The sequence below is a fragment of the Mytilus californianus genome, unplaced genomic scaffold, assembly GCF_021869535.1.
Source record: "Mytilus californianus isolate M0D057914Y unplaced genomic scaffold, xbMytCali1.0.p SCAF_5, whole genome shotgun sequence".
Taxonomy (NCBI): Eukaryota; Metazoa; Mollusca; class Bivalvia; order Mytilida; family Mytilidae; genus Mytilus; species Mytilus californianus.
The window spans coordinates 53,810,103-53,834,619 of NW_026262701.1; the positions used below are offsets into that span (position 1 = coordinate 53,810,103).

Below are 24,517 nucleotides of genomic sequence, written 5' to 3' on the forward strand. Positions count from 1 at the left end.
GCTTAGTAGGGAAAGGTATTCTTGTGTGTCAACACAAGGACATTTACAGGAAAAGTTAAATATCAAAAATACCTAACGCCAAGGATAATTTCAAAACGGAAAATCACTTATCAAATGGCAAAATCAAAAGCTCAAACAAATGGAAAACAACTGTCATATTCCTGACTTGATACAGGCATTTCCTTGTGTAAAAACAAGCATCATTATACAAATGTACTAAGATACATGTATCAATTATAAAAGGCATGGTTTAAAATCAAGTGTGCTTGTATTGGTTCTTACATTTATCCCTATTAAACTTAAAATAACACTTTCAGAAATCCCGTTAAACTTAAAATGCAACAATGTATAAATTAAACATCACTTAATAATTGTCAAGTCCAGGAAGTACTTGATGCAGTGTGTATTGCGGAAGTCTGTCAATATTTGTCTCGTGATTATAAGTATGTTGTATAAAAACATTCATTATACTTTCAACGGTAAATCAATGCAGAATGTTGCAGGCAATAATTTTGCCCTGCATCTTATTAGCAACTTGCATTCATGCAACGAACCCCGGATTGAGACTTCATATAACACAGAATGGAATGAATTATGGTATGTATGTTTTAACAAGTATTAAGGCTTTAGTTCAAATTTATGAAAATGATGTATAGATTTTGATTCTGTTTCTGAAAAAAAAAACATCGGTAGGATTAAAACAGTTTTTGTGAACACGCAAAACATATGCTAAATGTCTTGCTTTACAATTGTTGTTGCGCTAAATTCTGCATATTATAGTTCAATAAATTTGTGAGGCTTAAGGTTTAATTTGTTTAAGTAAAGGTTGCAATTTATAATTTGAGTTTATATATTAATGAAGAGAGTAAAGTCTTATTTCTTGGTTTTATGTGCATAGATCAAGAAGATTTCTGCATAACATATAAAACTATGTATCTATGTAGTGAACTCTATGTTATTATACCCTAAGCCTAAAACGGAAAAATGAATCATGAATAATTGATACAAAGCGAGTTATATAACCAAATAGATCCTTAAATAAAAGCAACAACCAATCGTGTTAGGTTAACCTAAGGGCTTGTTTTCTTAACCAGTTTAGCAGAGGATAGAAAACTTGTGACCTCGAAATATAAATAACTAGACATTGGCCTCATCTTAAACTTTGACAATTTTCTTAATTGATACTCTTAGAACAAATAGTCAAGCAGGGTGTGTATCAGGCCAATGTTATCAAATTGATGTTAAACATACTATTACCAATTTATTTAAAGGTGATGGATGGCGTGATTTCATATCAACAGTGAATGAAGACTCTGGGCTTGCCTTAAGTAGCTGTGATAATTCTCTGATACGATATATCGTACTGTTTTTTTGTAATTTTATTATTTCTCGTAAACATAATTCATATGTTACATGTATCTTGAAGTTCATACAACTTTCTAAGCATGTTTGATCGATTGTTTTCTGTGACTTATGGTACCTTTTATTTGCCGATATGTCAGATTTTCTGACATGGTAATCTATATAATTATGCATTAAATATAGTTTGGTTTTCTTGTATTAAAATTTTAGCTAATACCGTAGCTGTGGATTTAATCTCTAAGACAGTACGGAACGCTAAAATTCCAGATCAAAGTGGATCAGGACATCATGTAGAATATACCATATATGGGTAAGTATGTTCATTCAGGGTTTTTCAAGGTACATATATTATCTAGTGTGCTGGGAGAATAGGATTAAATACATCAAATAAAACGAATGACGTCGTAGTTGCTGAAGAGATGTGTTTAAGAGTTATTAAATATAATTTAACACATGTATACAGCTTTTTAACTTTATCGGGGTTATGTATTTGATACTGGCAGAAATAACTCGTGCATAAGGAGTTCTGTCAGTTTTATTCACGTTTGATAGTTCAATGCACTGACAAAACAGAGATTGATATAGAACGTCTTCTGAGCGTTAGCATTAGGTCAATTTTGAGTGACACCCAGAGTAACACGGCGAATGTAACTTGTGGAATAGAAATGCTTAACCCTCCGTTGCACCATGTTAACGGTAAATTTGTTGTGCTAAATCTTTTGGTTTTTTTTGTGTAGTGTGTTTGTACTTTCTTCGTTCTTTTTTTCTTTTGACCATGGTGTAGTGTGTTTATCATTGGCTTATAGTTTTTGATTTCTTTGTATTTCCGTCATCGTTTTACCTTCTAGATATGAATACCTTTAACATATTTACCAATTATGACTCTTTATTTCAGTCTGGCAATAAAAAATTTCCAACTAGGAACTAGCAGTATAAAACTATCGTCTGGAAGTGATCTCAAATGGGCTACAGCAAACATCGTATTGGAAATTGATGGAAATTTTCACTATAAATACCGATGGCATTTGTAAGATGTTAATATTTTTTTATCAAATTGAAAATACATAAAAAAATATCTTCAAAAATGAAAGAAATTGATTTGCAAGCTAAATTAGTTTTGGAACTAAAAAGTCTTTTTAAACGACCACTATTGCATAACATTAAATAGAAATATTTTTAAGGGTTCGTGGGGTAATCAATTATGTAAAAAGGAATGTCAATCATTTGTCGATAATCTATGCTTTATCTGAATCATTCAAACTTAACACTCATATACCGTCCGTCCATATTAAGAATGTTTCAGTTGTCGAAGTTTTCAGTGTTTTTTTTTCTTCTTTCAAAAACGCTGAGTGGTTTAAGATTTACTAATTTGGTCAGCAACAAAAAAGTACAAATATAACGAAATTAAAAGTAGACATTGTCAAAATTCTTGTTTCATTAAACATGTTAAATAGGTTACTATGACGTGTTGATGTCTTTTTAATAAACAATTTTCTTTTTTTTTTTTCATTTATAACATTGTGTTCACAGCATCAAGATATCTGACCATGGAAGATTTACGGTTAAGTTTTCAGGGATGTCGTTCAGCGTTGGAATTAATGCGGGTAGGTTCATGTAGCGATACTCAGATGTACAATAACTGTTATAGATTTCAATTGTCAATAGATGTCCAAATGGCACATACAAGTGTATATAGAATTTTATAAAAAGAATAATACAATCATTTGCTGTAACTTTAATTCAACATTATGCATTAGTCGACGTATAAGTTATCTATCTAACAGTAAACATATAAAATAGAAAGACCATATAATAAGGACCCCAATAGCAAACTAACAACAACAACATTAATCAAATATCATATATGTAATCAGTACAAATCCTACTGCCTTGGTGGTATTGTGGTAGAATGCTCACCCTGGGTTCAGGAGGTCGTGGGTTTAATCCCAGGAGTTGTCAACCCAGCCTTGAAAATTGGCATTTGCTGCTTCCCCGCAAAACACTCTGCATTTAAGAGTAGGAACAAAGACTGATCAGAAAAATGTGTTTGGAATGAAGTACAAAGCAAGGATCTTATTCATATCACATCAACATATTCCCATCCGATATGCATGTGATATGTTGACGTCTTGGCGTTTAAAACCAATCCATCTAACGAGCATCAATCAATATACCTTCTCGTCATCATGATTAGATTGTTAATTTAGGTGTTGACGCTAATGGAAGACCAACAATTAAATCTGCACAATGCGCATGCAACAGTGGTCATGTTCAGTTCAAATTCCACGGAGGAAGAGCCTGGATCTACAATACGTTTGCAGGAAAAGTTTCTAAGGCTATAAGTAACCAGTTTCAGAAAATGGTAAACGTTAAACGCATTCTAGTCAATAGTATTAATCACAATTGTATTGCTAAAAATTGTTCGTTTTTTCAATTTTATTCTTCATATTTTATTATATTGCATCACTTTTATCATGTTTATGAAGAAACATTGATTGTTCTTTGACATAGTTTTTTTTTTCCCGATATCAGTCATTATCAATTATCAATAAACACTTTTTTTATAAGTTTAAGTGTAGGTTTCGTTTGTTTCTTTTATTTTTATGTGAATTTATTATTTGAATTATTTTTGTGTATTATTTATTAACTTATTACACAGAAGAGATCATACATTATAGCTAAGAAGCTAGTTCCAAACGAGTCAGTTTATAAAGTAAACCAACTTATATTTTAGCGGATACCTGTTTTTGTATTTATAGAGCCTTCAAGCCGACTTCTCGACTACTTCTTTGCTGTCTTCTCACCTTTCTTGGTTTGTTCGTATAAGGATATCCAAATCTGATATACATTTGCGTTATTCTTCTCGCGAAAGTCGTGCATTTATATGACCGGCGAAAAATTAGTTGCTTTACAGTACAAAGATTCAAAAATTACGTGTTGAGTTCGACGATGATATGTAGTTTCGAACTTTGGAGTGCTACAACGTATTTAAAATGATTGAACATGCTAAAATTTAGACTTAAGATGTTCTAGTGATCTATTGTAAAATACAAAGCACGCAGCGTTGGGTTTTTATCATTTTCCTTACTTCTCAATTACGACGACTTAAATAATAGGTATTTCATTGCAGATGTGCGGAATAGTTCAAAATCTCATTGATAATAATGCACAGAAGAGTCTTTCAACTATGAAAGGTAACTGGTTTTTTTATCCAGCAATTCTTTTTTCATTTTTTCATGTTCATATGTGATTTGGAACCCATGAAATCTGGAATTTTTTTAAATATTTTTTTAATCGTAACTCAGTCAAATTCTATAATTATAATTTAAATTTTCGATATTTGATGTCACTAAAATGTGAGCTTGATTTTTGTGCATTTGTTAAACCACCTGTCTATCATTGAAGTATTCATGTTGTCTTCTAATTGCCTATTGATTATCTGTTTCGTTTGGATGCTGTCGCACTTACGTATTCCAATATCTCGCTTTATTCAATATATGTTGAAAATCATTAAATCAATGTAGATGATCATTTAATGGGACAAAGAGCTATCGTATAGGTAAAAATATATTCGCCAACATATTTTATCACTTTGAATTACAGTTCAGGTAAAACTGGGAAAGCTCCTGACACTTGACTACAGACTCATGTCAGCTCCAAAAGCAACTCCACAGTTTATGGAAGCAAGTCTAAAGGTCAAATTTTTAATTATGTTTTTTATGATGTAAAATAGCAAACCATAAAAGAGGGACGAAAGATACCAGAGGGACAGTGAAACTCATAGATCGAAAACAAACTGACAACGTCATGGCAAAAAATAAAAAGACAAATAATAGTACAGATGACACAACATAGAAAACTAAAGACTAAGCAACACGAACCCCACCAAAAGCCGGGGGTGATCTCAGGTGCTCCGGAAGGGTAAGCAGATCCTGCTCCAATTGTGGCACCCGTCGTGTTGTTAAGAATATTAACACTTCTCATTATCAGGAACATAGTTTTTTTTAAACAGCATTTAGTTGTAATGGAATATTTACAATACACATGATACAGTGAGAAGAAAAAAATAATTGAAGGAAACTCCAAATATATATCTCTATAGGATTTTTCAACATTTTTAATGCCAAGTTCATTATGTGTGCAATATCCTGTCAAGTTTGGTATGTCATTTTGGCCTTTTACAAAAACAATAAGCGTTCATTTCAAGATTTGTTGAAACAAAATTGGCTCTTATGTGAAAACTTGTCTACGAAATCACACTGTATTTATTTTGATTAATTTCTTCTGATTAAATGAAAATTGTATTATGTTTTGTCAAACAGGGAGAAATACTCTGGTCCAGTAATAAAACTGAAGCACCATTTGCACCACAATCAATGGCACCAATCACAGACAGCAAGAGAATGGTTTACATCACATTGTCAGAATATGTCTTCAACACTATGTTTTATCAAGCGCATAAACATAACATGCTAGTGTTCAACCTGGCTTCAAAAAATGTAATTATCTTGAATTAAACAAAAATAACGCTTATTTTTATATTTCACTTACACAAGATGAAAGTAATATTTTGTAAACTGCACATGAAAATTAAAGATCAATAATTAAACGTGTACACATATCGCAACATGTTTTGACATGCAGTAGGAAAAGAAAACGTTTATCAATAGATCCAAACTCATTTTTGGGCGAGCAATTAAAATTTTGAAGCTTAAAAACAAATGATTATGATAAACAAATTCAAAATAAACGCCTTTAATCATGTTTAATCTTTTGGGTCATAAAGCACATGCAAAATATTTAGTTTTAATCTATATGTCTTAGTATTTAAACCTTGCGTTACATAAAATAAGGAGAGTAGTATGACTAAATTTCTCTCTCAATTTACCTTGAGTAAAAAGATTTATTTTTCTAAAAGGAAAACAGAAAAATATTTAGCGGTCAATATGTAGTGTCCAAAACTTTAAAAACAAGCATTGAAACAATATGTCGAGTTCAAAACAACAGTTTTGTAAATAAATTTAATAGATTACAACAAATTTACCATCAACAGAGAATTCTTTACAGAAAAACATGTAATTTAGGACACACGTGTTTCCTATAGATTTAACTAATACTACATTTCTAAAATTGTGCAAATCGCAAAGGTACCAAATCTGAGAACGTCTGTCAATATTACTTGATTTTATCTGATTTTTCATTTCTAAAACGCATGAAAATAACAATAAAGATATAATATCAGGGACTTTTAATGTTTGCTTATATCTCATTTTCGTTATAACATTGTATAGTTTTGAGAAAAAGAACAATCTTGTTTTCTCTTTTTACGTTCCTAGATCAAAGAAAAGAAAGACATATTGAACACAACCTGCTCCGGTCTATGTATTGGGAAATTTATTCCACAGGTAAATTTAAGGTGGTACATTACACTCTGTGAAAATCAGCTGAACGTTTTAATCATGTTCAATTGTTAAGGAAATATTAAGCTTCTCAATGACCAAAATTAGTGTTTGTCAAACTGCTATATATCCAATGAAATTTTTCCGATAAAGTGTGTGGTTCAAGTTTTTTTAAATCTTTATATACTTTTGTCAAAGGGTCAAAGTAAACATTTTGTCAAAATTTTATGAAAATTAAACGAGCCAAATTAATTTTATTCAAGGTCAAATGTTGCAAATAGAAAACTGATATTAAAAACTTAAGGTTAAATGGAATGCAGAACACAGAAATTGTTATTTGAATATGCACCAATATTGAAATCTATTTATACAATTTTTACAGTAAATCAATATGGTTGCATGATTCCTTTTATTTGGTACCATCACGAACAGTTTATCTCAAATTTATAAACGATTGATAATTGCTATAAAACTATGCTAATGAAAGTATAATAAATTCAATATATTGGCAATAAAAGTTCAGCACAGAAGTTAATTTTTTTTTACTTCTTATATCTTTGTTACGTGAAGATAGGAAAAGCTTTTCCTAGAAGTACAGTAGAACTACACATGCTTAGTACTAAACCACCAGTGACAAATATATCAGTCGGAGTCCTTGGCGTGAGAGCGGAAGGGAACATCACCTTGTTTGCTAGGAAATCAGACAAAAGTCTACATTATTTGTTTATAATATATGCTGTGAGTATTTTTATTTTATCACCCTGGTTTATCAAACAAATATATTGAACTGTAAAAAAATTGCATTTTCACGAATATTCTCTTAAACAATTTTCATCAAAGATACTAGGCTTATAGTTTGGCACGTCAAAAGGGCATTTCGTCGACAAAACAAAGTATTTATGATGATAGATTTGACAAATATGTATCATGGTTCATTCGCCTTTTTTGGTAAAAGTGTGAGGGTATCTACACATAACCTACATGAGTTTTTCAGTATTCTGATTGGTGAGCCAATCATACAATAATTAACCACCACAGTTTTTGAGTGCTGTTGCTAATTGATTCATGTATAGTTATTTTCACAGTTTAACGAAAAGGGGGGATAGTTGTAATATCGAACGTTTGGCACATGTGATTAACCCATATATAAAGAATTGTTTAAGTGCGATACACGAAAAGAGGGCCTAAATGTTCCCTGAAAAGAAAGCTTCTCGTTTAGTTTTGTCGAATATTGTATTATAAAAGGAATAATAACTGTGTGTTCAACGTCGCCTGTAATTATAAAGCTTAATCAAATTATAAAAATTATATAATATTACTATACTACAATTTACAAACATACTTTACAAATATTAGCGAGATGACTCTTTCTAGAATCGCTGCATATATCATAATTTTTGTTCTCAAAACGGAAAGAATCATTTATATTGTATAACTTATATTATACATTTTTTTTTATCAGAAAGCATCAATAAAAGTGAATCTTTCAATGGCAAATGAGATGATACATGGAAAACTATACGACATGAAGTAAGTATTTTGATCATTACTATAGCATGTTCAGCAAAAATGCTCACCCTTCCAGAACATTAAATGCTACGACTCTTTTCAGTGCTCAATTATTTTGTATTAAATATACGAACAAGAATTTCATTGTTTTTTTGTGTTTTTTTTAATTCACCGATATTAGTATGCACGTGACGTGACCTGACCTGACATGGTTTTGTAAGACTTAAGAGAAGCGAAAGATGTAAAAGGGACATTCAAACTCAAAAACGTAAAAAAACAACTGACAACGGCATGACAAAGAAAGAAAAAAGACCAAAGTACAAACAACAGTATACAAAACACAACATAGAAAACTAAAGACTAGACAACACGAACTCCACCAAAAATTGGGGATGATTTCAGATGCTTCGGAAGGGTAAGCAGATCCTGCTCCACATGTGGCACTCGTCGTGTTGTAGCTACTGAAGTAGCTTCATAGTGATTAGCACGAGATAAAAATTATCTGTTTTCATTTGCCTTAGTCATTACTAACTTTTGAACATAAACGGTTGGTCATCGAAGTTGATTTGGCACAGTATAACTTCTTTACGTTTCCTAAAACTTTGACAATATTTAGCGTGTATGTATTGTTTCGAATCGAGTACTTTCAAGTCCAGTAACATAATGAGATATGATACGGAATATAACGCTGGTGACATTTCTTTGTCGTGACAAATAAAACGCTGACATTATTTAACACAAGAACCCAACAAAAACAATCCATTTATCGCGAGAAATCAATATATGATCGTTTATACCACACAATGTATTTGTCGAGAGTAGTCTTGCATGTACCAAGTCAGGCATATGACAGTTGTTATCCATTCGTTTGAGGTGTTTGAGCTTTTGATTTTGCCATTTGCTTAGGGACTTTCCGTTTAGAATTTTCCTCGGAGTTCGGTATTTTTGTTATTTTACTTATGATTACATTGATACTGTAATTTCTTATTTACTACTATGATAATCATAAATATACCGATTGTCACTTGTATAGTAGGAACTGCTTACACTACCAGATAATATAAATTTCACCATCCCGGGGCATCGGTATGGTTCCAGTTCTAGTTGGTCACGTTAGTTTTATGTGAAATTTTGTTTTCCTGTTGTTTGTTTTTCCGTTGATTTTTTTGTAATGGTAATGTCTGTTTTTATTGGACTTATTGATTCAATTTGCCAACGGAAACAGGAAATTTGATGGTGATATTTATAAATAAAGACTAATATAAAATATTATCTTTTCAGAATTCTAACGAAAGTTACAAACTCTGCCATCGGTACAATAAATGTAAGTACGTCGTGTATTAAAGAAAATGAAGATAATTAATATGTTTCTTTAATGTATTTAATAACTACAGAGAAAATGGATATTTATTTTAAATTAAGTATATAATTTTTCGACTGCTGGTTTATCGATATTAGTTTGTTTTGTTACAAAAACCAACAGTAATACCCATCAATTATATTGTACGCCTATTTAAATATTTTTTTAAATCAGTATATCAAATACCAAAGATAATTCGATTTGAAAAATAATGAAAATACAAAATTCAATCATCGGAAATATGTAGTACAGTACAAGAAGAGTAGAGTGCAAAATCTAGACAATTTTTTTTTTTGGGGTGGGGGGAGGAGGGGTGGGGGTCTGGGTGTTATTTTCTAGTTTGCTGAACGTTTTATATATATATATATATATCCTTTGATATACCGCTGATGAAGATAAAACGCAAGAGTGCTACAAATTCAAAAAAAAAAAAACTATTCAAACTTGCCATATTTTTTATCTTAGAAACCGCAAAACTGTTTGTGATCCTCAAAAGTGTTTATGAACCGCAAACGTGTTTGCGATATTTGTTTCTAAGTGTTTAACCTTAACTAAAAAAATGTTGGTATGATTGTAAATCTTTGATTGTAACTATTTACTCTATTCAAAACTTGTCGATGCTTTCGATTTAGTGTTTGCCGTACTGGAAAGACATCTTTACAGCGTTGAAGACCCATTTTGTGTAACATTAGTGTATGATTATAAAAACAATATCCATCTCTTTTTATTCACTCAGTATATACTGTTACCACAGAATTATCAGTATTCTATATTTATCATTATGTCTATCTCTTTATAGGATAGAGCATTACAATTTCTTGTGGACAGTGCCATCATAACCACCATAGAACCAATGATCAACGGTACGTATGTTTCAAATTAACTTTTGAGAACTCATATTGCGAAAAATTCATTTTATGTTAGACGGAATTGATTCGTCATGAAAAAAGCAAGCTAGCATATGAATGTTATTTGATGAGGCCTTAATGGGATGAATTATTGATTGATCGTGGTTTGCTAAACGTCCAGTGGCAAATTGTTCATACGTATTCAAGACGTTCTGCTACACAAACCGTACTAAAACATAGGGATGAAGTCATGCTATGTAAAAGGGTAGGCAATTGTTGCTTACCCCGTGGCAACAGCCGTCTGGCTCACATAATCATAAAATCTCATCAAGGATACTGTGTTTATAATTCGATAAGCAAGACGCGTTTTTCGTTGTCACAAGACTCGACAAAGGCGCTCGATTAAAAGTTCGAAATTTAAATCAATAACGTAGCAGAAGAACATTTACACTAAAAAAATTGAAAAAAAAATGTCAAATCTGTCTATAAAGACCATCTGTATCTGAGGGTAGAAAACCTTTATTGTTGCGAATGACCGTATAAATAATATTTCATGTCAGCAAAAGAGTGTTGACGGCTGGGCTGACATGGCTGATGCTAATTAATTTCACTTTTACTTCCTCATTTTATTCTTTTTCTCAGCAATCAAAAGACTATTTGACTGGAAAGAGAATAAATAGATATCAGATTAGAACTGTAAAATTCGAATTAGGGTTTTTGAAAATAACCTTTCATAAAGTAAAACATCTGCTCAAATCTAAATAGCAAAAGAACAATTATATAAAATATTAATTATATATTACCATGATTACCATAGAAACCGGAATGATATATGTCTAACGTGTCATAAACTCAATATTGACTCATATTTTGTGTTCCAGGTCTCGGAACCAAAGGTTTTCCTATGCCATCGACAAAGGATTTACAATTCCAACAGTCTGGTCTTAAACTATTGCAGGTATGTATAACATGCCTTTACTGAATTCTTTGATATTACTTGTATGTGTGTTGGTTTTGTTCGTTTTTTTGGAAGATGATTTCCATAATGTGTATTCCTTTGCAACACACCCTAGTACATTGCATCGTTCAATGATTCAAAATTATAATTACTACTGTTCAGATTAAAACAAAACAATCAACCCTCGTATAAGCACACAGTTCACTTCACTGTTCTTTTATTATCCGCGTGCAAGCATTGTCCATGTATTGAATTTGACGGAACGAGAAAAGGCGGAAAACTACGCAGCTTTCCTTAATTAAAAATTATACCTTAATTACATGACTTTTTTTTTGTGTAGAAAAATGATTGACCTATTCAAGAAACATTAAGAACTTTGAAAAATACATTTCTTAAAATGTTTTATTCTGTGACAAAAAAAAGAAGATATAAAGGAGGTAATGGACACCATAGTCTGGTCCTCTCCCTTGCAACATACAGAATCTGAGTCAACCTTGGGCCAAACAAGTAAAGGACAGGGTGCCAGTCTATGGAAGATACAAGTCTGAAAAAAAAGAAACATCATGGCCAAACATACATTAAGACAAACAAAAATCATACAATAGCCAACAAAATACAACACATAAACCAATGATTGAGTACGCGAACCCCACTGTAATTTAGGGAGGGATAAACTTAGGCGCTCTGGGAGAATTAGCTTTTCTAGTGAAATCTGTCGCTCTACTCAAAATAAAGACAGGTTATTTGTAGAAGGTATTACAGCGAAATACCGTTACTTGTTAGTAGATATCTATTGGTAACCCTTTGGCATCATAAAATTAAAAAGCCATTGAACTTCGAACCCTCAATTATGAATATATGTGGAAACCATGGAAGTAATACAATATAAAAATTTGGTCGACAAATTAAAATAATTGTACATTGTTTCACATAAAAATGATAAACAACGCCATAACCAATATTAACAGCACACAAATTGATTATTTTATGTTCATTTTTTGAACATGTAACTGTACCGACAAGTTCGAATAGTGTCGCGATTAATTGCGTTCTGTAAATATCTTTGAAAAATATTTGTTTAAGGGAAATAAAACTAAACGAAATTACATGTTATGATTTATTTCCTTACACATTGTTTTCAAAATAGTTCGAATAACAAATCTCATTTTAAAATTACGAAAAAAAGAGAGTTTGATATGTGTGTGTAGGGTTTCCCCCACCTGATTAGTGAAACATTACTAGGGAAGCTCCAACCAACTATAACAAGACACTATGTATGATTCTTTTCCATTTTTTTTAATTTTCAGAACACAATCCTGATTGAAACGGATTTGAAGTACGCTCCAAAATCTACTGTGCTGAAATTTGTGCCTATGAATGAGAGATACCTTGCAAACGAAATTTGATCAATGGAAAATTGTTTTTCTTTTTGTGTTAAATACAAATTGGATGTGTTGAATGATATTTTAAATGTTTAACTTGTTCATCCCATGGACTACAGTATATGGTTTGGTCTACTCTACAAGATCCTATATTTATATTATCAACTTAATCATATCCACAGTGTCTAAAAAGGAATATATAAATCAGTTCGTTTTATACCATGTCTGAATATAGTGCTGTAAAGCCTAAGAAATGACTTTTCAGTGTACTTCTAGTTTGTTAATAAAGTATAATCTTTATAATGTTATTTTTTATTGAAATTTGTAAAATTGCAACTAAAACATATTCAAAAAACTTCAACACAAGATCGGTAATACGATATGAGCTCTAGTACTTTTTTTCTATGTTTGATGCTCCCTGATTGGACACAATTCTAAGAGACAACTCCAATAGCATATATATAAGCATTTAAAACTGCTGTTTCAATCCTCGAGAAAGTATGTTGCTCTAGTGTCTTTATTTATCGTTGTAATAACCTATCTTGATATAATTGGCAGCCATAAAAGAAACATTGCAGACTTTATTTAACCTATAAACTATCGAATGATATTCTTCAAACACAGACGCGATTATTTAGCAGCAGTATAGATTATAATCTTTAAACACACCCCCTGCCTCGGAAAACAGAAATACCATAAAATACCTTTGCAGTAGTCCAATTTTCTTACATATAAAGGCATAACTATCGAACATACAAACATCCAGTATTAAGCAGGGATAACTCATATCTTTTTTTATAACAAACAACTTTGAGTTAATTAAAAAGAACGTTATCGCCATGCTTGGTTATGTTTAAGACAACGTTTTTTTTTACATTCAGTGGCCCTGTTTTACGACGAACTGTATGCTTAATTTGAACTACTTGTGTTCCTCTTTTCACTGACTCATTCGTTACGTCCACACAAGGGAGATTTTTCTCGGGGCGTCCAAAGAGAATGACAGGAAAACAGAGTCTAATAATTCCGATTGTAATATTCACATTTTGTATGACATTATTTAAATCAAATAATCATCATGAACAACATAATAACTATAATTATGGGAGTATGAACTGACAAATACACAATTAAAGACAAACAACCAGGAACAACACATTGTCTTGATAGCCCGATTTGGCACAGCCACAAAATATGGTGGAATAATTTCAGTTTTTGGTGCACACAAACCTCCTTCATTGCGTTAAAAAAATTGCTCAGTACAGCTACCAATAGGCTAAACACTTACTTGAAAAAGAAAATAAAAAAGGTAACATATTATTTATAAATATGTACTAGTATATGATATGTTTATGTCGGATTATATGACTGACAGTCATCTCGATGGATGTTTAGTTGGCGGGTAGTATAAATTACACACGAAGTACTGATTCCTTATAAAAAGTCTATGCATGTAAATTGTTTCTTTTTTTACTTTCTTTTGTTATGGTAATACGTTTTAATATGTCATAAATCAAATATGAGAATTTGGGTCAAATCAGATACCACGAATTTGACAGCTAAAGCCAAGTTAAATAAGACAATCTTTTTTTCTCATGAATTGTCATTTATTTCATGTATTTCATCTGCATGGTATCAAATTTGGAATTGCTTGCTTTCTTAGAATAGCATGGATAGTATATCACATTAAATTTATGTGACACTAAACAACTTTATATTTCTCTACTCATGGCACATTAGTACATTTAAAAACAAATATATATCTATGCGATATGGATTGATAAACATATCTAACAATACAGGCACTCGATGATCTTACAAATGTCTTGCGTTTTAAAAAATACAATAATATAAGCTGTAGAACAATGTACATACAATGTTTTTTTTATATTTTTCAGAAGCTTACATTTATATATAACCGGAATTGTGAAATGTGAGACTCAATGTGACATCATTAAAAATATCAAAATTAAATTGCAAAGTGAAAAGCGTTGATACCGGTATTATGGATAAAATATAAAACAACAATCGGATTGTACACACTTCTTTTACAAAAAATATCATTTAGTGATTACCAAAAAAACAACAAAAAACGATCATTTTGGGAACGGTACGGGAAATCAGTATTTTGTTTGAAAGAATTTCTATTCATATATTTAACCTACTTCCTTAAGAAATGAAATCCTATAACAACGAAAGTCAATAATATGAAAGCATACTAGGTTCAAGAAGCATTTTTTTTTATTTCGCTGCTCGTTGAGGACTTATATCAGATAACATACAGCAACAAGTACATAACTGCCTTTCATATATCAGTGTATATGTGGTAAATTGCTAAATGCAAGTCGTGCACCCTTATCACTGTCGAAAAAATACTGTTCAAATGAATTAGAAATAACATGACGTTTTACTGCGTCTGTGTCAGTTGATTTGTACAAACAGTTTGCTTCGACTATGAGCAACGGCATTATATAATTCGGTGTCGATGGAGGCGATTCTGCTTGCTGTAGATTCTACATAAGTTGCAATCTAAAAAACAAAAACAAAAAACAAAGTATTAATCACTTTTCTGCATATAGATACGTCAACGTATTCCTAATTATGGCAAGCTTCCGTACATAATATAAAAAAGAAGATGTGGTATAATTACCAATGAGACAACTCTCCACAAGAGACCAAATGACACAGAAATTAACAACTATTGGCCATCGTTCGGCCTTCAATAATGAGCAAAGGCCATACCGCATAGTTAGCTGTATGAGGCCCCGAAATAACAAATGTAAAGCAATTCAAACGAGAAAACTAAATGTCTAATTTATGCACAAAAAATTCATAATAGATATAGGAAGATGTGGTATGAGTGCCAATGAGACAACTCTCAATCCAAGTTACAATTTATAAAAGTAAACCATTATAGGTCAAGGTACGTATAAGTTTATTTAAATAGAATCTATAAGTTTATTTTGATTTAAGGGAATACATATTTATTGTAATTTTAAAGTTTGTTATACATCACAATTTGTTATATCTATTATAAAGTAAGTATTTATTTTACATGTCCTTTCGAAGAAATCAACTTCCGGTGAAACAAAACAATTGTTGATTGTTGGAGAATACTAGTGTCCTTTACTTGACCAGAAATCGTGCAGGAACATATTAGTATTTTTAGCACTGAAAGTTATTTGTCTCTTGCTTATACATTATAAATTCTTTTATCTTAAAGTACGAATGTTAATCGTACAGCAAAAAGAGAAAGTCTGGCATACATGTTTGATAACAAATACTTATGGTGCCGAAGATGACAACAACTTTCCGTGAAATTTGTACTTTATGTGATTTTACACTACACCAATAATTAAAATAGGCAATTACGTGTTTAATTTGCAATAGAATGGAGATAATCGCATTGTATTTCAATCTTATTCAATGTAAAACTTGGCTTTTCAAAATTTCTCAGTTGAAAAATGTTTTTCAAAACTATTGAGTTGATTTTTTTTATATACCGCCCTCAACTATTCTGAATTGCAGTTTTGGATTTTTCCACAATGCAATTATTGACCGGTGTATTCTTGGCATTTTGCAATTGATGTACATATTTGACGGGGTCATTTGTACCTAGCTTGTTTATAAAGCTTACTGTATAAAACAACTGTCAACTATAGATGCAAAAAAAATAAGAGTAAGATATATATGGTCATGATTTCATATGAACTCCAACTTGACTTAGCTTTAAGTAATTATCAACACTTATGTAACAGTAGGTCTCATACGTTACGTATGCAGGTATTTGATTTCACTTATTAATGTGTTCTTTAAAGTACCGTTTGTAGGTCCACTGATCGCCATGTTATCGTTTGACGCCAAGAGCCTCAATTATTGATGTCTTTTGTCGTATCGTATTTTTTTATATCTAGGAATTATATGCTAACGAATATATTTGATAGTTTATTTTATATAGTGTTAAGGGATATTTAAAGAGATGTAGAGCCTGACATTTAGTGTAGACAATTTTTCATGTGTTTTAAGTGAGCTTTGTTGTTGGATAGTTGTCTCATTAACTGAGACCAAACACCGGTATACCTTAAGGAAGCACACCATCAATCATTGGCCCCATTGCCTTTTATGTTTATAAAAAATCACAAATTAATTTAACCACTAGCATTTTGTTTAACAAATCATGATATAAATGTTTCATTGATATCCATAAAAATAACGCAAAATTTGTAACATCAGGTTAAATTTTAACTGTATGCATATTATGTGACAAAATAAGGCCAAACTACCATTTTGTAGCAATTTTTAGGCTGAACTTTCAGACAAACAAGTCGATTGAATATGGTTTCTGACAACAAGATGGTCAATTTTTATTGGAAATGGTACAACTTCTTAAAAGTGAATTTATAATGATTTCCAGTAAAAGGATGTACTTCACTTGTTCTTCATCTTATTTGCTTTATATATGTAGAATTCGTCAATTTCAAGCATGCATAGCTCGATTGTTGTAAGTTCAAATAAGGTAAAAGCCATTAAATGTCAAAGCACTACTTAAGTTGTCTTGTGCTAAAGCTAGAGGCTCCTAGGTATACGTACATCTTCAACAATCGGTGGACCCGCTTCAACATTGTGGACTAGAAAAGAATTTATGATCTTGTATCGCTGATCATTTTTTCTGTTATAGTTTCTTCTATCTTTACTCGTTTTTGCCCAACACACAAGAAGGTTAAAACAGTCGCCTTTTAAGGGCACTTTTTTGTATAAAGAGTCGTTAAAAGATTTCAGCAAAAAATTGACTCATTTGAAGATCTTCTATTGATGATCATTTTTGTATGAAGTGGCTTACTATCTTTTATAGTTTTCAGGATAATAGCCAAAAATGCCCAAAAACAAAATGGTACAAATTGTCATTAAAGATCATAAATTCCAATTTTGTGTCGACTGACGATTTCCTCGAAGTTGCCTCATTTCTATATCTTATCATGTTGATCATTTTTGCTAATTAAAGAGTCTATCTAAGTATTAAATTTTTCAAAATTATAGTCAAAAACACTTATGCGGGTAAAAATCGTCATTGAAGCACAATAACACCAGTAAAATGTCGGCTGACGATTTCAGCCATTCCACTTTTCTTGCTGATGATATTTGCTTATGTTAGTTTCTATCTCGTATTTTCTATCATGATTTTCGTGATAGAAGGTTGCTGCTCACAAGGAAGCTATTAAACCAAGAGTTCTGAGTGGTGAAGTTGAAATCATTCCTTTGTAAAGTTTACGGACGCCATCACGAGTTGGTTGACCGTTATTAAATATTCGTTTCACAGATGATAGCGGATATGTTCCAAATGTCACAACAACAATCCCGTTCCCTTTTCACCAAGTAAGACCTACCGAAACATACTTATTACTGGGTTTCTACAATCATGAGCAGCACGACGGGTGCCACAAGTGGAGCAGGATCTGCTAACCCTTCCTGAGCACCTGCGATCACTCCCAGATTTTGGTTGGATTCATGTTGCTCAGTTTTTGTTCTCTATTCTGTGTTTTGGGTTCTGTTGTTTGTCTTTTTTCTTTTTTGCCATGGCGTTGTCAGTTTATTTTCTACTTATGAGTTTGAATGTCCCTTTGGTATCTTTTGCCTCTCTTTCATAGTTTTCAAGTTTAAAATATTAAACGGAAAATTCAAAAAAAAAATTAACATGACCATGAAAGGGCAATAATTCCAATAAAGAGTTGTCGGACGATTTCAACCACGTTGACTAATTTATTTCTATGTCAAGCTTCTCTCTTTCTATTATAGTTTTCAAGAACATAGGGAAAAGTTTAAATCGTCTGACAGTTTTGATGTAAACAGAAAATAGATAGATCTAATCAATCTGAACATTTCTACCCCGGTAAGATTTGCTCTTTCTCGTATTAATTCTGATTTCAAGATAAAAGGCAAAACTTGCATTTTATCCTTATGATCTATAGTAAGGTTGCACTAGGTTAATACAGCTGTTTCACAAACCACGCCTCTTTTTATATGATAATCTAAGATTTTTTTGTTCTTTTTGTATATTGATTCCCGGATATGATATTTAAATGTTACCAGTTGGATACACATGGATAGCGGCCAAAAATAATTCTGAGGAAGACTCAAAGTGAAGGGAGGGTTATTTCAGAAATTTAGTATAGGTTTAAATTCTTATATGTTCGGGGCATATAAATGTCGAAAATATGTCGCACAACCCTATGTTTTGACCTTTGACAAAAATAGAAGTGCATATGAACTTTACATTCTAATTTATAGTGTTTTACGAAACTTCATAGTATAGCCACGTAACTTCATAGTATAGCCGTAAACGAAGTTACTATGGGAAATTGCATTGTCCATATTTACAGAACTGCAACCTTAAGCCATTTTTGTCATGTAGGCGGGATTATCGAACACATATTTTTAACTAGATACCCAAATAATGATCTTGGCCAAGCTTAGCTTTATTTTGCCAAGTAGTTTCAAAATAAAGGATATTTGTGTAAGGTATCGGACGACGACGACGGACAATGGACGTATAGTCCCGATAAAAGCTCATTTGGCCCTCTGGGCCAAATGCATAAAATCAATATACTAGTACCTTTAATTTCATATAAGAGCGTACTGCATCCCGGAATATAAGGAGTATCAGAACAGGTTCTTCCGATCTGAGAAGCAAGCAAAACATGCGAAATATAGCCTCTTTAAAGAATTACATGATTTGATAATATATCAGTCAAAAAATGCTGGAATAACTAAGCTTTCATTTGATACTTAAATTACAAAAATGTTCATATGTTTGAACTTATGCCTTTTCGTATGAATCCTTTTTTTTTTTTTTTTTTTAGATCTCCTGTGGTATGTTTTTATTGACCAGTACCGAATTGGTAGTGTTACACCTTTACATCATATCTCATGCATTTAAGTTGTGAAACACAAATAATTAACATTGAACGTACCTTTTGAAAACTATTCTATAAGAATAGTTAAGTAGATGTAAACGGTTGCGCATTGTACAAATGTTCCAGTTTTAAAGTGGAGTCTTTATTTTGGAAGGGAGGAATTTTGTGTTATCTGTTAGTTTTTAACATTGGTTGTTGGGTGCGTTTTAGAGGTGTTTGAATCGTGTATAAACGCACTAGTTTTATATTTAAAGGGACCATGTTCAAGACGCGGATGAATATTCAATAAAAAAATCAATGTTAGGTAATCACAGATAACCCTAATGAAATTGTTACAAGCAATAATCTCACGAATCCGATTATGAAATTATTTGTTTTTGAAATCATTACCTTCAATAAGTTGTCCGATCATCATTTTCAATGCAGTCATAATTCAGTTGAACGAATCATTTCTAGATCATTTTCTCAAAATCGTAGATACGTGATTTGAAAAGAGAATGAATGAATTAAATTATTTATGAAAAGTTGCTTTTATATGTTATAGGAATTACGTTTATTATCCTGAAACAAAATTAATTCAAATGGTGAATTCAAATTCTCCTATAAATGAAACATGGTATGAATATATATATATAAAAAAGAAAATACGAATGTTTAAAAACACTTAAATATTTATCTTTGACGAAAAGTTTATCTGTTTAATTATATACAATATTAATTAAAAAAAAACCAAACATAAATACGAATGTTTGGCAAACACTTAATTGTTTTTTCTTTAATTATATACAACTGTTACATTGATTGTAACTAAAAGGAAAATACGAGTGTGTATTAAAACAGTTAAATATTTGTCTTTGATGAAAAGTTTATCTGTTCAATTGTATACATCATTGATAATAATTCATCCGGAATAAACTGTCTAGTATCATGAAGCTAACAACAAAAATTAATAACAAAGAAATTAATTGATAAACTACATTTCAAACAAAATGAAATCAGTAGAAAACAATTAAAGATATTGAACTCATAGCCGCTTCAAGAATTTGTATTTTTTTTATAAACAGTAAATAAATCTAACACAAGATTTACACCTTTAAAAAACGTATTTTATTTAACTTATTTTCCAACAATGTTGCAATAATGACAAGATTATTATCATATTATTCTTACAAATAGGCAACTTGCTGTTAGTAAGCGTCGAGTAAATAAGAATAGTGCGTAAAATATTGTATAATAAAACATTAAGGATTACGTGAGTTAATTAAAAGTTCATACATTACGAAAAATGAAAATAAGAAATAACACCCAACTATCTTGTACATATGACATGTATAACATTTATTTCTTTTTAAATGAGACAGTATGAAAACAATAATTAACACCTTTAAATCAAAACTATCTTCTGAATTGTTACCATTGTTTCTCATATGCTTTTTTTCTTTCAATATTTAGTGTAATGTGCCGCATATAAACATAACAATACACGATCAAGCCTTTAGTTAAATATATTTATATACGTTTTTCTATATTAAAAATTGTTTGTCTATGACTGAAAAATGTAACGAATGTTTTAAAAGCTTTACATTTCATAATTATTTATTGTTATATTTGTCATTTAAATTAAATCCGCTTACCGGGACAATAGGTTGGTTGTTTGTTGCCACAAACACACTGAGCTGTTCCATTCATTGGTTCTACAAAGCAGTTTCCAAATCCACAGTCGTATGTCATACACTGACTTTCTGTTGAAGTGCATATTAAAATATCAAATAATGTCAATTCGGAAACTGTGTATTTGCCAATGAGGACCACATGAATCAAGATCTACTACTTTACACGATGTGAAATGTATAAAATCAAAAGTAAGATACCCATGTAGTATTATAACTGTAATTGACGACAACAGTTTTAAGTAATTCGAGATGTATTTTTTATGTTTAAGTATTAAATATAAATTTAAATTTAAACATATACAATGAGAATGAAGACAGAAAACGTCTAGTGTTCACATTCTGTATTTTCCGACTTGTTTACGCATATCAATAATTATATAAAAGTCTTTTACTAAATCGCGAGTGAGAATTTGTTAAAATTGAATAACCAGTAGAGTCCATAATGATAATTTGAATTCCCTATTAAAATACACAGTTAATATAAACAAACTTTGCTAAAATAATGCAACATTATCTTGCTCCATTTTAACTGCCGCATACATCTTTTTTGACGTTTTGACAAAGTGTACAGCGTATTGTAATTATTATCATCAATTAAAGAAAATTGCTCATTTCTAACCATAATTTAAAAATATTTCTTGATTTACCGCCATTAGGAATGTTCAGATTGAACCATTGCGAAGTTCAAAGCAGTTATATATGAATATGAAAGTAATTTTGTTCACCTTGACAAAATTCGCCGGTCCATTCTCCTATACAGTCACAGACAACTTTTCCATCACCGCTCGTTATACATTTTCCACCATTAAAGCATCGACAATTATCAGCTTAAATGAAATTATATCAACATTATCAAAATGAATTATGATTAAAACTGAGTTAAATATCATAAAATTGATAAACATGAAAAATACAGTGAAAAGATTTTTGCATTCCAGGACTATTTTTTAGGTACAGCATGTTCGTTGCTATCGTTTGAATAACCTTTCCCGGGAGCACAAGAGTCAATATCCCTCGATTGGGTCGATAAAATTAGTATCCATGGACAAAGTGAGACGGTTTGAATAAGGGTATTATTTGGCTAAAAAAATTGCCAAAGTTTCGAACGCAAACTACATTGTGACTTGTGATGTCATTCTATCATACCTATGTCTAAATTGACCCGTAGGACCCTAAATGACCATTGTACACATTGTTTATTTACAACATTGATATGTGCTAGTTATTAAAACATTTAACTCGAGTCTGGCGTTAATATTATAAGCCCGGTATCATTGATAGTTGTTACATCTTATGAAAATACATCTAGTGGGTGGCAAAATATCCTTATGGGTAAAGCCTTGGCACAAATATGAATACAAAACAATTTCAGTAAAAGAAACTAATTAGGCCATCTAGTCAATTTTACTCTCAACCCAGGAACTTTCAGGCCATGATGCAGATGTGTTAAAACAAAATTTAAAAAAAGAGAGAAACTACTGATATTTGAAAGACTGGTGTTTCATGAACATTAAGTGAATGATATTTGTAAACTCATTTCCTTTTTTACTTGCTGATTTAACAATGTTAGCTCCGTTATTATGGTTCTTTTTGAAATAAAAAGGTGAAATGAAATGTTAAGAAATACCATGACGGAATTTATTAGATATAAGCTATTAGCATGGCAAATGATCATACTTTTTTATATTTTTTAAGATGCTTCTGTGTGAAATATTACTTTGAAATGTAGCAATCGATCGTTTTAAGTATAAAATGATATGAACACTGATCAACAGGTAAATTATATTCATTGAATTGTGTAATATGTAACACCAAATATTTTTCATCATATATTTGCATTGTTAATGTTTTATGTTTCCATGATATCATTGAGTTTTCTTCATTGTCTTTATGAATATTTCTTGTAAAGCTTGAGATTAACGGGGAAGTAAAAAAAAGAAAGAAAAACCCGCAAGGTATTCATTTGTTCGTTCTGAATTGGGAATCAGGTCAGCAGTTTTTACTTGCCTTATGTTAAGTATTTTTTAATTTTATAATTCATTATTATAGTGTATATGTTGGGCGGTTATCACAGTGTACATATAAAGCGTCATGATAAATAAATGTACAGGTTCACTAATCATGATTGCTTTCATTACGAATTACGAATAAGAATTATCTGAAACTTATTAGTATTTAAATTTAATTTGGTTTGTACTTTTATTTTTTCCAAACATTACGCGGTTTCTGCAATAGTATGGAGGCATAATTTGTTCTTGTCTATTCTACTAATATTGATCCACAGTGTCTTTTCATTGATGTGAGGAGTATATATGTCTAGTCATATCTTATTTCGCTCCATAAATTTTTGTTCTTTTATACTGTATAGATTCCCTCCTCTAAATGAACTATATATTCTAGTTTTATCACTAGTTACAATATGCATCGTTATCCAATGCTTTCCTTACATTTTCCGGGGACAATAGTTGGATCCGCATAAGACAATTTCAATTTAGTAAAATAAAATGAATCGTAAAAGATATAATGCAAAAATAAGCTTTATGTATATAACTGTTGACTTCAAGATGCTCGACAAAATCATAAAGAAAGGTAAATTCAACGTATAACAACAATGCTTATTTTATCAGCTTTGAAATAGTTAGTACATTTTTCAAACTGTGTTTGATGTATTTCCAAATTGTAACATAGTGTCGAGACTTGTCGACGTTACCTTTGTGGGTCTTTTAACATATATTCTTTATCTTTAATTGGTCAAGTGTGTAGATGGTGTCAAGACATTTGAACCTTTCAATGATGTTTCCTTATACAAAACATTAATATCTTAACAGAGTAAACATATTTTTTTTACGAATAAAAATCTCTAGTTTAAAGTAATTAACTAGCTTATTTTTTTTATATAATCACTTAAGTGTAATTTTGTTTATATTACTTACGATTACATTTTTCAAGCTCAGCGGATCTCAGAGATATAACAAATTTTCCGTCGCTACATTTAGCACTTATTCCAATTGATGCTCTTTCAATTATCCAGGACCAGAATGGAAATATACTGCAATCACAGTTTATTGGATTTGAAGCAAGGTTCCTGCAAACATAAATAATTTATGCAAAAATAACC

The 24,517-nt window shown here is 31.0% G+C and overlaps 2 protein-coding genes across 5 annotated transcripts in view; one reads left to right on the top strand and one right to left on the bottom strand.

Annotated features, from left to right (window-relative positions):
• The first annotated feature begins 382 nt into the window (after nucleotides 1–382).
• On the top strand, nucleotides 383–14,843 carry LOC127702628 (lipopolysaccharide-binding protein-like). The gene is made up of 15 exons (XM_052206903.1): nucleotides 383–597; nucleotides 1,573–1,672; nucleotides 2,258–2,389; nucleotides 2,893–2,966; nucleotides 3,570–3,724; nucleotides 4,493–4,556; nucleotides 4,966–5,057; nucleotides 5,685–5,861; nucleotides 6,699–6,767; nucleotides 7,332–7,499; nucleotides 8,224–8,291; nucleotides 9,552–9,594; nucleotides 10,430–10,493; nucleotides 11,360–11,436; nucleotides 12,744–14,843. The coding sequence occupies exons 1-15, from the start codon at nucleotides 495–497 to the stop codon at nucleotides 12,840–12,842; spliced, it is 1,485 nt and encodes a 494-aa protein (XP_052062863.1). The 5' UTR covers nucleotides 383–494; the 3' UTR covers nucleotides 12,843–14,843.
• A 232-nt stretch (nucleotides 14,844–15,075) lies between these two features.
• The window catches only part of LOC127702630 (slit homolog 1 protein-like), a 42,151-nt gene continuing 32,709 nt past the window's right edge, over nucleotides 15,076–24,517 (bottom strand). For 3 of the 4 annotated variants that reach the window (XM_052206910.1, XM_052206906.1, XM_052206909.1), the window contains exons 11-15: nucleotides 24,333–24,484; nucleotides 22,125–22,226; nucleotides 20,117–21,468; nucleotides 19,426–19,492; nucleotides 15,076–15,344 (exon numbers count right to left, since the gene is read on the bottom strand). In XM_052206910.1, the coding sequence (XP_052062870.1) occupies nucleotides 21,347–21,468; nucleotides 22,125–22,226; nucleotides 24,333–24,484 (376 nt within the window). In that variant the 3' untranslated portion in view covers nucleotides 15,076–15,344; nucleotides 19,426–19,492; nucleotides 20,117–21,346. The remainder of the gene's footprint in view (nucleotides 15,345–19,425; nucleotides 19,493–20,116; nucleotides 21,469–22,124; nucleotides 22,227–24,332; nucleotides 24,485–24,517) is intronic. The other variant, XM_052206908.1, reaches the window with a different exon arrangement.